At 53.4% G+C, this 13,760-nt stretch overlaps 1 protein-coding gene across 11 annotated transcripts in view; it reads left to right on the forward strand.

Moving 5' to 3' along the window:
* The window catches only part of bscl2 (BSCL2 lipid droplet biogenesis associated, seipin), a 116,930-nt gene that overhangs the window by 29,678 nt on the left and 73,492 nt on the right, over positions 1-13,760 (forward strand). For all 11 annotated transcript variants that reach the window (XM_059955165.1, XM_059955166.1, XM_059955168.1 and 8 more), the window contains 3 exons: positions 3,767-3,901; positions 7,546-7,643; positions 9,647-9,809. In XM_059955165.1, coding sequence (XP_059811148.1) covers positions 3,767-3,901; positions 7,546-7,643; positions 9,647-9,809 — 396 coding nt within the window. The remainder of the gene's footprint in view (positions 1-3,766; positions 3,902-7,545; positions 7,644-9,646; positions 9,810-13,760) is intronic.

Here is a 13,760-nt window from a genome sequence, read left to right on the forward strand (position 1 = left end):
GAACATGGGAACTGGGGCCCTGGTGAGTCGAGATATCATGGGAACATGGGATCTGGGGCCCCGGTGAATCGAGAGGGAACATGGGAACTGGGGCCCCGGTGAATCGAGAGGGAACATGGGAACTGGGGCCCCGGTGAGTCGAGAGGGAACATGGGAACTGGGGTACTGGTGAGTCAAGAGGGAACATGGGAACTGGGGCCCCAGTGAGTCGAGAGGGAACATGGGAACTGGGGCCCCGGTGAGTCGAGAGGGAACGTGGGAACTGGGGCACCGGTGAGTTGAGATATCATGGGAACTGCGGCCCTGATGAACTGAGAGGGAACATGGGAACTGGGGCCCCAGTGAATCGAGAGGGAACATGGGAACTGGGGCCCCGGTGAGTTGAGATATCATGGGAACTGCGGCCCTGATGAACTGAGAGGGAACATGGGAACTGGGGCCCCAGTGAATCGAGAGGGAACATGGGAACTGGGGCCCCGGTGAGTCGAGAGGGAACATGGGAACTGGGGTACTGGTGAGTCAAGAGGGAACATGGGAACTGGGGCCCCAGTGAGTCGAGAGGGAACATGGGAACTGGGGCCCCGGTGAGTCGAGAGGGAACGTGGGAACTGGGGCCCCAGTGAGTCGAGAGGGAACATGGGAACTGGGGCCCCGGTGAGTCGAGATATCATGGGAACTGGGGCCCCGGTGAGTCAAGAGGGAACATGGGAACTGGGGCCCCAGTGAGTCGAGAGGGAATGTGGGAACTGAGGCCCCATTGAGTCAAGAGGGAACGTGGGAACTGGGGCCCCGGTGAGTCGAGAGGGAACATGGGAACTGGAGCCCCGATGAATCGAGAGGGAACATGGGAACTGGGGCCCCGGTGAATCAAGAAGGAACATGGGAACTGGGGCCCTAGTGAGTTGATAGGGAACATGGGAACTGGGGCCCTGGTGAGTCGAGATATCATGGGAACATGGGATCTGGGGCCCCGGTGAATCGAGAGGGAACATGGGAACTGGGGCCCCGGTGAATCGAGAGGGAACATGGGAACTGGGGCCCCGGTGAGTCAAGAGGGAACATGGGAACTGGGGCACCGGTGAGTTGAGATATCATGGGAACTGCGGCCCTGATGAACTGAGAGGGAACATGGGAACTGGGGCCCCAGTGAATCGAGAGGGAACATGGGAACTGGGGCCCCGGTGAGTCGAGAGGGAACATGGGAACTGGGGTACTGGTGAGTCAAGAGGGAACATGGGAACTGGGGCCCCAGTGAGTCGAGAGGGAACATGGGAACTGGGGCCCCGGTGAGTCGAGAGGGAACGTGGGAACTGGGGCCCCAGTGAGTCGAGAGGGAACATGGGAACTGGGGCCCCGGTGAGTCGAGATATCATGGGAACTGGGGCCCCGGTGAGTCAAGAGGGAACACGGGAACTGGGGCCCCAGTGAGTCGAGAGGGAACGTGGGAACTGGGGCCCCGGTGAGTCGAGAGGGAACATGGGAACTGGAGCCCCGATGAATCGAGAGGGAACATGGGAACTGGGGCCCCGGTGAATCGAGAGGGAACATGGGAACTGGAGCCCCGGTGAATCGAGAGGGAACATGGGAACTGGGGCCCCGGTGAATCGAGAGGGAACATGGGAACTGGGGCCCCGGTGAGTCGAGAGGGAACATGGGAACTGGGGCCCCGGAGAGTCGAGAGGGAACATGGGAACTGGGGCCCCGGTGAGTCGAGAGGGAACATGGGAACTGGAGCCCCGGTGAATCGAGAGGGAACATGGGAACTGGGGCCCCGGTGAGTCGAGAAGGAACATGGGAACTGGGGCCCCGGTGAGTCGAGATATCATGGGAACTGGGGCCCCGGTGAGTCGAGATATCATGGGAACTGGGGCCCCGGTGAGTCGAGATATCATGGGAACTGGGGCCCCGGTGAGTCGAGATATCATGGGAACTGGGGCCCCGGTGAGTCGAGAAGGAACGTGGGAACTGGGGCCCCGGTGAGTCGAGAGGGAACATGGGAACTGGGCCCCGGTGAATCGAGAGGGAACATGGGAACTGGGGCCCCGGTGAATCGAGAGGGAACATGGGAACTGGGGCCCCGGTGAATCGAGAGGGAACATGGGAACTGGGGCCCCGGTGAGTCGAGAGGGAACGTGGGATCTGGGGCCCCGGTGAATCGAGAGGGAATGTGGGAACTGGGGCCTTGGTGAGTCGAGATATCATGGGAACATGGGAACTGGGGCCCTGGTGAGCCGAGATATCATGGGAACATGGGAACTGGGGCCCTGGTGAGCCGAGATATCATGGGAACTGGGGCCCCGGTGAATCGAGAGGGAACATGGGAACTGGGGCCCCGGTGAATCGAGAGGGAACATGGGAACTGGGGCCCCGGTGAATCGAGAGGGAACATGGGAACTGGGGCCCCGGTGAATCGAGAGGGAATGTGGGAACTGGGGCCTTGGTGAGTCGAGATATCATGGGAACATGGGAACTGGGGCCCTGGTGAGCCGAGATATCATGGGAACATGGGAACTGGGGCCCTGGTGAGCCGAGATATCATGGGAACATGGGAACTGGGGCCCTGGTGAGTCGTGATATCATGGGAACATGGGAACTGGGGCCCTGGTGAGCCGAGATATCATGGGAACATGGGAACTGGAGCCCCGGTGAGTCGAGATATCATGGGAACATGGGAACTGGGGCCCTGGTGAGCCGAGATATCATGGGAACATGGGAACTGGGGCCCTGGTGAATCAAGAGGGAACATGGGAACTGGGACTCCGGTGAATCGAGAGGGAACATGGGAACTGGGGCCCCGGTGAGTCGAGAGGGAACATGGGAACTGGGGCCCTGGTGAGCCGAGATATCATGGGAACATGGGAACTGGGGCCCTGGTGAATCAAGAGGGAACATGGGAACTGAGGCCCTGGTGAGCCGAGATATCATGGGAACATGGGAACTGGGGCCCTGGTGAATCAAGAGGGAACATGGGAACTGGGGCCCTGGTGAGTCGAGATATCATGGGAACATGGGAACTGGGGCCCTGGTGAGTCGAGATATCATGGGAACATGGGAACTGGGGCCCTGGTGAGCCGAGATATCATGGGAACATGGGAACTGGGGCCCTGGTGAGTCGAGATATCATGGGAACATGGGAACTGGGGCCCTGGTGAGCCGAGATATCATGGGAACATGGGAACTGGAGCCCCGGTGAGTCGAGATATCATGGGAACATGGGAACTGGGGCCCTGGTGAGCCGAGATATCATGGGAACATGGGAACTGGGGCCCTGGTGAGTCGAGATATCATGGGAACATGGGAACTGGGGCCCTGGTGAATCAAGAGGGAACATGGGAACTGGGGCCCTGGTGAGCCGAGATATCATGGGAACATGGGAACTGGGGCCCTGGTGAATCAAGAGGGAACATGGGAACTGGGGCCCTGGTGAATCAAGAGAGAACATGGGAACTGGGGCCCTGGTGAATCAAGAGGGAACATGGGAACTGGGGCCCTGGTGAATCAAGAGGGAACATGGGAACTGGGGCCCTGGTGAATCAAGAGGGAACATGGGAACTGGGGCCCCGGTGAGTCGAGAGGGAATATGGGAACCGGGGAGCCAGTGAATCGAGGGAATGGGGGAACCAGGAGTCGAGTGAGTCGAGAGGGAACTGGGGCCCTAGTGACACTGGGTGTAGATTCAGGAATGTCAGAGTTCCTGAATAGTTGCATAGTAGGATATGGGAGTCTTCCTGTGGTGTGCAGTCACCCTGTGTTTTGTTCCTTTCAGGCAATGTTACATTACAAGTCGTGGCTGTTACAAACTTTGGACACTCTGCTATTTGCCCCTCTCTTCATTACCGGGCTGCTGGAGCAGATGCAGGTCGTGGAGGTCGAGTTCTACTCCGACTATAAGGAAGATTCAGTAAGTCTCCACCTCATTGTTCCACACTCTCTCAACCCTCGGAGTGAAGAATTTCCCCCTGGTGTTCCCCTTAAACTTTTCACCTTTGACCCATGACCTCTAGTTGTAGTCCCACCAACCTCAGTGGAAAAAGCCTGCTTGCATTTACCCTCTCAATACCCCTCATAATTTTGTATACTTCTATCAAATCTCCCCTCAATCTTCTACATTCTAGGGAATAAAGTCCTAACCTGTTCAATCTTTCCTTGTAACTCAGGTCCCCCAGACCCAGCAACATCCTTGTAAATTTTCTCTGTACTCTTTCAACCTTGTTTACATCTTTCCTGTAGGTAGGTGACCAAAACTGCACTCAATACTCCAAATGAGGCCCCACCAACGTCTTGTACAACTTCAACAAAACATCCCTTCTCCTGTGCTCCAGACTTCAACAATGGACCTAGCACCGATCCCTGTGGCACTACACTAGTCACAGGCCTCCACTCAGAGAAGCAATCCTCCACTACCACTCTCTGACTTCTCCCACAAATCCAATGTTAATCCAATTTACTGCCTCATCTTGAACGCCGAGCGGCTGAACCTTTTTGACCAGCCTCCCATTTGGGACCTTGTCTAATGTCTTGCTAAAGTCCACGTAGACAACATCCGCTGCTTTTCCTTCATCCGCTTTCCTGGTAACTTCCTCAGAAGCCTCTATAAGATTGGTGAGGCACGACCTATCAAGCACGAAGCCATGATGACTATCCTTAATGAGTTTATGTCCGTCCGAATACTCCGATATCCAGTCCCTTAGAATTCCTTTCTGGGGGATGTCAGAGCTGCCGGCCTATAATTCCCTGGTTCATATGTTTAGAGCCTTTTTTAAACAGCGGAGGACTTTGGTTATCCTCCAATCCTCCGGTACCTCTCCTTCTGCTAAGGATGATTTAAATCTCTTTGCCAGGGCCCCGGCAGTTCCTGCATTTGCCTCCCGGAGGGTCCGAGGAGACACTCTGTCAGGCCCTGGGGATCTCTCCACCCTGATATGCCTTAGAATAGCAAACGTCTCCACCTCTGTAATCCGTACGGGGTCCATGAAGTCGATGCTGCTTCGCCTCACGTCTGTAGGCTCAGCGTCCGTCTCCCAAGTAAATACAGATGTAAAAAAAATTTTTTTTTTAGATTATGAGGACACTCAGTCCTCGTTTACTGTCATTTAGAAATGCATGCATTAAGAAATGATACAATGTTCCTCCAGTATGATATCACAGAAACAAATAGGACAAACCAAAGACTAACACTGACAAAACCACATCATTATAGCATATAGTTACAGCAGTGCAAAGAAACACCATAATTTGATAAAAGCAGACCATAGGCACGGTTTTTAAAAAAGTCTCAAGTCCCGATCGACTCCGATAGTTCCCGATATCAGGCAGCAAAACGGGAAAACTCTCCCTGCCATAAACTTCCAGGCACTGACAACTGATGCCTTGGAAGCACCTGACGACAGCAGACTCTGAATCCGTCTGAAAACTTCGAGCCTCTGACCAGCCCCTCCGATACAGCCTCCCCAGCACCAGCCTCTGCCGAGCGCCTTCGACCTCGTCCCGGCCGCCGAAACGAGCAAAGCCGAGGTCTCGGAGGCCTTCTCCTCCGGAGATTCCGGACCGCACGGTAGCAGTGGCCGCGAAGCGGGCATTACAGATGTTCCTCCACGCTCTCACGTCTATCTCCGTCAAATCAGGATCGTGCACGGATCCCTACTTACACGTAACATTCACCGGAGCGGTCATGTCCACTGTGTTGCACCACCATCTTCTCCTCCTCCTCCAGATTTAAGATCTGCCCCATCTCTTTAGGCTTCACACATGGATTACCACTCTGATCTTCCAGGGGACAGATTTTGTCTCTTGCAATCCTTTTGCTCTTAACAGGATTCTCCTTCACCTTGTCTGCTAGAGCAATCCCGTGCCTTCCCTTAGCCCTCCTGATTTCCTTCCTAAGTGTTCTCTTGCATTTCCTGTACTCCATAAACACCTGCTACAACACCTCCTTCTGACTCATAACCAGGGCCTCGTAATCTCTCGAAAACCAAGGTTTCCTTCACCTGTTACCTCTCCCTTTTATTCTGACAGGCACGTACAAGAATAATACCCCTGAAATTTCACTTTCGAAGAGCTCCCACTGACCAAGTGCACCTTTGCCAGAAAGCAGCCTGTCCCAATCCACAACGTCAGATAATTCCTGATACTGTCCAATTTATAATTGCAGCCCGCAGAGTAAGTGCGTATTTACTTTGAAACTAATGCCATTGTGGCCACTGGATGCCAAGTGTTCCCCTACACAAATTTCTGTCACCTGCCCTGTCTTGTTCCCTAATGGCAGAGCCAGTATCACACACTCTCTCATTGGAAATTCCACATACTGATGAAGGAAACTTGCCTGAAGACATTTAACAAGCTCTGTCCTAGCGAAACAATTCGAGATCGACAGGGCACGGGCTACTGACCCTTTTTACAGTATGGGATTCCCAGTCAACGTGTGGAAATTCTAAATCACCTGCTATAACAACTTTATGTTTCTCGCAACAGTCTGCAATCTCTTTACAGATTTGTTCTTCTAAGTCCCTCGGAATGTTGGGTGGTCTGTAATCCTTAGTGGTCATATCTGTCTTATTTCTCAGTTCCAGCAATTATGCCCCAGTTGATGAGTTCTCCAGTCTGTCCTGACTGAACACTGTTGTGTCATTCTCCCTGACCAGTAATGCTCCCTTCTTTAATCCCTCTTGCTCTGTCGCATCTAAAACAACGGAATCCCGGAATATCGAGTTGCCAGTCCTGCAACCAAGTCTCATTAATGGCTACGATGTCATAATTCCGTGTGTTGATCCATGCCCTGGGTTCATCTGCCTTTCCTACAATACTTCTTGCATTGAACTGTACACAGCTCGGGACACTAGTTGCACCACGCTCGACCTTCCTGACTGTCCCTGAGGTCGTACCAACAGCTGCTTCTCCGCAAACTGTTCTGGCACTCTGGTTCCCATCCCCCTGCAACTCTAATTTAAACCCCACCGTGCAGTGTTAACAAACCCTCCCACTAGGATATTAGTCCCTCTTCAGTTCAGCTGCAAACCCTCCCTCCTGTACCGGTCCCTGGAAGAGAGCCCAATGATCCAAAAATCTTCTGCCCTCCCTCCTACGCACACGTTAAACTGTATAATCTTGCTAATCTGGCCTCGCTAGCACATGGCACTGATGGCAATTCTGTGATATTATGAAGGGCAGGACGTGGCGTCATACTGCAGGGAAAGAGGCCGTTCGGCCCTCTGACTCCATAGCCTGCAGACACAGACTCGCGGCTAGGCCGGAGATCGGGATCAAACCCAGGTCTCCGGGGCCGTGAGGTAGCGGCTCTTCCCGCTCTGCCACAGTGCGGTTTCAAGTTGGTGAACAGGTAAATGGAGTGCTCTGGGCAAGGAGACACCGCTGAAATCTGTCGGCAGACAGTTTTCGGAGAGCTGGCACATCCTGGAAGCCCAGCACCCCTTCCACATTGGGAAGGATCTGGACTTCACAGGAGGTTCGCTGGCGGGACGTAGTGATTCGGACGAGTCCTGCCTGCTGAGTGCTGTGAGGCTCTGATGTGTTCTGTGCTCTGTGCAGTACACTCCGACGATTGGGGCAGTGATCGAGATCCAAACAAAGCACATCGAGATCTACAAGGCTCAGCTGCTGATCCGCGCCCACTTCACGGGAATCAGGTGAGCCCCTCACCCCACTGCGGGAAAGGGAAAGGGCGCTCGATGTTGGGTGGGAGTCCGCTCCACCATCCGTGTGGACTCTCTCTGCTCCCGTGGGGTAGTTGTGTAATATTCCCTTCACCTTCTCTGCCCACCCTTCCGCTGCGATTTCCATTGAATTCAAGTTTAATTGTCATTCAACCATACATGAACACAGACCAGCAAGAGAGCGTTACTCTGGTGCCAAGGTGCAAAACGCAGTACCAGCAGTCACACACTCAGCACAAAGCACGTAAAGATATCTCGACTCAAAATAAGAAAACAGTCCATGAAGTGCCACAATGCAGCTTGCCTTCTGCCGAGCGAACACTAGGGGACAGCACCGACTCCAGCCTGGGCATTGCGCCACACCGCCCCCTGGTGGAGCGCACCGGCTCCGACGCCCCTCTCCTGGAGGCTGTAAGGCGACCCAGAAGGTTCACCCCCAGGCAGGCAGGAGAGTAGAAAGCAGGCCCAGTAATCTAGCTGCCCTGGCCAAGTCCCTCTTTTCCCTGGTTGGGACATTCCCTCGGGCCGCAGTAGAGAGCTGGTAACCACAGAGTACGCATTTGGCATGGCTGACTGGTGTCAAGGAGACCGTCTGGTCAGCTGAATCCTTGCCAGCATTCAGACCCTCCCTCAGCCTTCCTAGTGATTGTCCTCCGCTTCTTTTCATTTCTTCCACCTGGCTGGACAGGGCCTAGCGGACTGTCACAAGGAAGCAGGTTCAGGGGTTTGTTGAGCGAGACAGAAGACATTGATTGCGAGTGAGCCCACTAATCATTTATTTACATAAAACATTCGACCAAACGTATAAATCCCCAAATTACAAAGACTACTAACTAAACATTCAACAACAGAAACTTAGCTAAGAGAGGGCGTGGGCCCTTCTTGATCCGCAGCGTACTATCCCAGTGGTTCTTCAGCACCGGTCACGATCTCAGAGTGACGATGAGTTCCCGGGGATGGAAGAAAGCGACCGAGCCTCATGCGCCTTCTCTTATATCCCTGAGGCCTGAAACCAGACACTGGTGAAAAGCTGCATCCTTCAAACGGGCCAGTCGATAGTCGACAAGTAAACTAATCCTTCACACACACACACACGTGACAAGGACTCACCAAGTGGCACATCTTTTGAGGTGAAGAGAGAAGGTGGAGCACAGGGAGAGCACGCCAAGCCCTCGCGTGATGCGTGCACGCACACCCCTGTCTCTCTGATCCTCCATACAACCTCATTTGCACATGGCCCCCGCCGAGTGGTTTTATTTACCTCGCAAACACCAAAAAACGCCACGAAGTGCGTCATTTGCATTGTCAAAACGGCATGGATTGCGCTGGGCATCCCGTGAGTCAATGTAGCACACTCACCACAACTACCCGTAATCTGCACGGATTTGGAATGTGGAGAACGTGCAAGCCCCTTACTGACAGCAACAGGAATTGAATCCCGATGGCGATACGCTAGCCGTGCCACCCCACTTTTGACTGGGTGAGGCCAGCTCTGGGGACGGCGGGCAGGAGCCGGTCTCACAGCTGCCCGATCCTCGCTGGGGTCATGCCTGACCCTCCGTTTCACTCACCAGCCCCGTCTCCACGGCCTTCCCCTGAGGATTCCTCCTGCCCTCCTCCATACCCATCGTACCACACTGTGGGCCAGTTGGGTTCTTTGCTTTCCCTCCCCCTGTACGGCCACTCCCTTCCCGAAAAAGAGATGCTGGAAGTCACACACACAATGCTGGAGGAAATCAGCAGGTCAGGCAGCATCTGTGGAGAGGAATAATCAGTCAATGTTTCAGGCTGAGGCCCTTCATCAGGGCTGGTGAAAAGAAATGTGCCTATTTTCTCATTCTCCACTCTGAACCCCTTCTCTCTTTCCCTTCTACCACACCCACCCTCTCACTGCCCCTCCCCCTCCCTTTTGTTGCCTTCTCAACCCCTTCCCACTCGCTCCCTCCCCCTCCCCTTCACCTATTCCTCCCCCGCAGGTACCTCCTGTACACCTTCCCAGCGATGTCAGCCATCATCGGCGTCTCCACCAACTTTACCTTCCTGTGCGTCCTCGTTCTGGCCAGCTACCTGCACGTGGTGTGGAGGGGGATCTGGTCTGCGGACGGAGCAGAAAGCCAGGTTGAGGGTCGCCGGACCACGGTGAGTGAGCATGCGGGGCAGGAGGGCCCAGGATGGCGGGCGCGGGTGAAACCCTTTCTTTGATTGTCCCATCTACTCTCCACATGCTTTTGTTAACAGCTCCGAGTTCTCCCACTCGCACACCGGGGGGGGGGGGGGCTATGATTTACACATTTGTGGGACTTTGCCAGCTGAGCCTGCAAGCTCTTCGCTCGTACAGAGTCGGGTTCGAACCAGGCCTCTGTTGCCTTGAGGCAATGGCTCTATCTCTGTACTCATTGGAATTTAGAAGAATGTGGGGCGGGGGGGGGGTGAGATCTCATTTCAGCCTTCAAATGTTGAAAGGCCTCGAAAGAGTGGATGTGGAGAGGATGCGTCCTGTGGTGGGAGAATCTAGGACCAGAGGCCTCAGAGTAGAGGGGCATCCTTTTAGAACAGAGGTGAGGAAGAATTTCTTTAGCCAGAGAGTGCTGAATCTGTGAAATTCATTGCCACAGGCAGCTGTGGAGGCCGAGTCTTTATGCATGTTTAAGGCAGAGGTTGAAAAACTCTTGATTGGTCAGGGCATGAAGGGATACGGGGAGAAGGCAGGAGATTGGGGGCTAGGAGGGAAAACACATCAGCCATGATGACATGGGGGAGCAGACTTGATGATGGGTCAAATGGCCTAATTCTGCTCCTATACCTTATGGTCTATTAACCTTGGAATCCAATGAGAGTGAGTAATCTAGCACCAGAGTAGCCAATCAGAGCCCACGTATCAGACCTCCCTGGAACGGAATGTGTTTGGAGAGCAATCCCCTTAACTCCCTATCCCTCTAGTGTTTAGAGTTGGGCTGTTTATCTCAGGATCACTGGGTGTGGAGAGTGGGGGGGAACAGTGATATGCATCAATCAGTCCAGCACAGTGTCTCTGACGCCAGTCTAAACCTCACGCCTGTCTGCACATAACCTCAATCCCTCCATTCCCCGTCTAAATACCTCTTAAGTATTGTCACCATGTCGGCAGGCACCCGCCACTTCCTGTGCAGAAACGAGCCCCTAGATTTCCCCCCGTTCACCTCAGACCGGATTCAGACATGCGGAGAAATGCATCGTTCGCGTTAACAGCCAGCGCAACCTAAGGACGTGCCGGGGGCAGCCTGCAAGTGTCGCCACTCGTTCCGGCGCTCACACCGCGCTCGGCAGAACCACACTGAGCTTGACGTGAGAGGATTGCGGCACGGGAACAGGAGCAACGTCGGGCTGAACCAGCTAAAATGTAAATCGCACACCTATACACATACTACCATACTGCTTATCTTGGACCTACTTACTGTACCTCCTCCCTGATGGTAGCAACGTCCTGGGTGGTGGGGCTCCTTAATGATGGACGCCGCCTCCGTGAGGCAGCGTTTCGGGAAGTCAGGGACGAGGCATAAAATCTGATGCTTACGACTGTTTATTAAGTGTTTTTAAGAACAAGACAAGGGGAAAGAGGGAGAGAGAGAAAGCAAAAACGTAGCCTCGTGGCAAAGAAGACACAGACAGAGAGAGCAGGAAAAAGACAAAGAAATCCTGTCTTTAGCTGTCATTATAAGACATAGGAGCAGAATGAGGCCATTCAGCCCATCGAGTCTGCTCCACTCCATCATGGCTGATTTATTTTCCTTCTCTACCCCATTCTTCTGCCTTCTCCCTGCCTCTAGGAATCAATAACCTATCAACCTCAGCTTTAAATATACCCAATGACTTGGCCGCCTGCGGCAATGATTCACCACCCACTGGCTAAAGAAATCCTCTGTAGATCAGAGAACACAGATTGCCAAACCATGGTGAGAGCGAGCGTGCGTGCATGCACACCCTTGCGCACAAACGTCTCATAGAAGTGCCAAACACTACAAATTTCAGATCCAATAACAATATGGGCTGTGTCCATCGTTCTCAGCGGGTTTTTCCATTCTCGGGCTTTGGTATTTTTGTGAAGCAACCAGTCAGTCGTATTCTGTGGTGGCCTTCATTGGACAGAGGATCGAGTACAAGTTACATCCAATAATGAACTTGGACCATTGACAGAACAGTACAGGCCCTCTGGCCCACAATGCTGTGCCGACCTCTGAACCTACTCCAAGAGCAACCTAACCCTTCCAACTAAGAGTCTCTAAAATGTCCCCAAAGTATCTGCCTCCAGCACCACCCCTGGCTTTTCATTCCACGCACCCACCACTCTGTGCAATAGAGAAACCACCTCTGACATCCACACCCCACCCTCCGCCATTCTTTGCACCATAAAATTAAGCCGTCTCGTATTCGCCATTTCCAGCCTGGGTAAAAGTCTCTGGCTGTCCACTCGATATGTGACTTTTGTCATCTTGTAGACCTCTAAGAAGTCGCCTCTCGTCTCGAAAGAAAAGCCCCAGCTCACTCTAGTCCGGGCAGGATTCTGGTAAACCTCCTCTGTACCCTCTTTAAAGCTTCCACATCCTTCCCATAACCAGGGGACCAGAACTGAACACAAGACTCACAAGCATCTGACCAGGGTTTTATAGAGCTGCAGCATTACCTCATGGCTCTTCAACTTACTCCCCCACCCAGTGAAGGCTGACACACAAGTCTGGCCGGTTGCATCGTGGCCTGATATGGAAGGACCGAAGCCCGGGATCAGAGAAGGCCGCAAAACATGATGGACGCAGCCCGGTCCATCACAGGCAAAGCCTTCCGCACCATTGAGCACATCTACGAGGGGCGCTGCCTCTAGAAAGCAGCGTCCATCAACAAGGGCTCCCAACATCTCTTCTCACTGCCACCACTTGGAACGAGGTACAGGGGTCTCAGGTCCCACACCACCAGGTTCAGGGACAGTTATCACCCCTCAACCATCAGGTCCCACACCACCAGGTTCAGGAACAGTTATCACCCCTCAACCGTCAGGTCCCACACCACCAGGTTCAGGAACAGTTATCACCCCTCAACCATCAGTTCCCACACCACCAGGTTCAGGAACAGTTATCACCCCTCAACCATCAGGTCCCACACCACCAGGTTCAGGGACAGTTATCACCCCTCAACCATCAGGTCCCACACCACCAGGTTCAGGGACAGTTATCACCCCTCGACCATCAGGACCCACACAACCAGGTTCAGGGACAGTTATCACCCCTCAACCATCAGGTCCCACACGACCAATTCAAGGACAGTTATCACCCCTCACCCACCAGGCTCCTGAGCCAGTGTGGACAACTTCACTCACCTCAACACTGAACTGATTCCACAACCTATGGACTCACTTTCAAGGACTCTGAAACTCATATTCTCAAAAGTATTTATTTTACCTAGTTATTTATGTAACTATTAATTTTTATTTGCACAGTTTGTCCATCTTTTGCACATTGGTTGTTTGTCAGTCTTTGAGCGTAGTTTTTCGTCAATTCTATTGTATTTCACTGTATCAAAAAAAGACACATTTCCTTCCCCCCCCCCCCCCCACAATACTTCCCTCCAAACACCTGAGTGGAGCACCAGCACAGATACTGTGTACAAGGAGGGCTGGAGTCGCCTCTGCTTCCTGAGGAGACTGAGGTCCTTTGGAGTATGCAGGCCTCTCCCTCACACGTTCTACCGGTCTGTTGTCACCAGTACAATCTCCTATACGGTGATGAGCTGGGCCAATGGCATCAACACGGGTGATGCCAACAGGCTCAATAAACTGATTAGAAAGGCCTTGTTCTGTTATAGGAGACACACTGGAGGCTGTGGTAGAACAAAGGACCTGACGGAAAACCCTGGCAATTCCGGACGATGTTTCTCACCCTCTGCGCGCCACCTTGGCTGAACAGAGGAACACTTTCAGTGACAGACTGAGACAACTGCGCTGCTCCAAAGAGCGATATACGAGGTCACTCTTACCCTCGGCTATTAGGCTCGATAATGAGTCAACCTACAGCCGGGGAAGTGATGACCCTCCCCCCCCCCACTCCTGTTAGACTGTCTGAG

Source organism: Hypanus sabinus, chromosome 31 (assembly GCF_030144855.1).
Source record: "Hypanus sabinus isolate sHypSab1 chromosome 31, sHypSab1.hap1, whole genome shotgun sequence".
Classification (NCBI taxonomy): domain Eukaryota; kingdom Metazoa; phylum Chordata; class Chondrichthyes; order Myliobatiformes; family Dasyatidae; genus Hypanus; species Hypanus sabinus.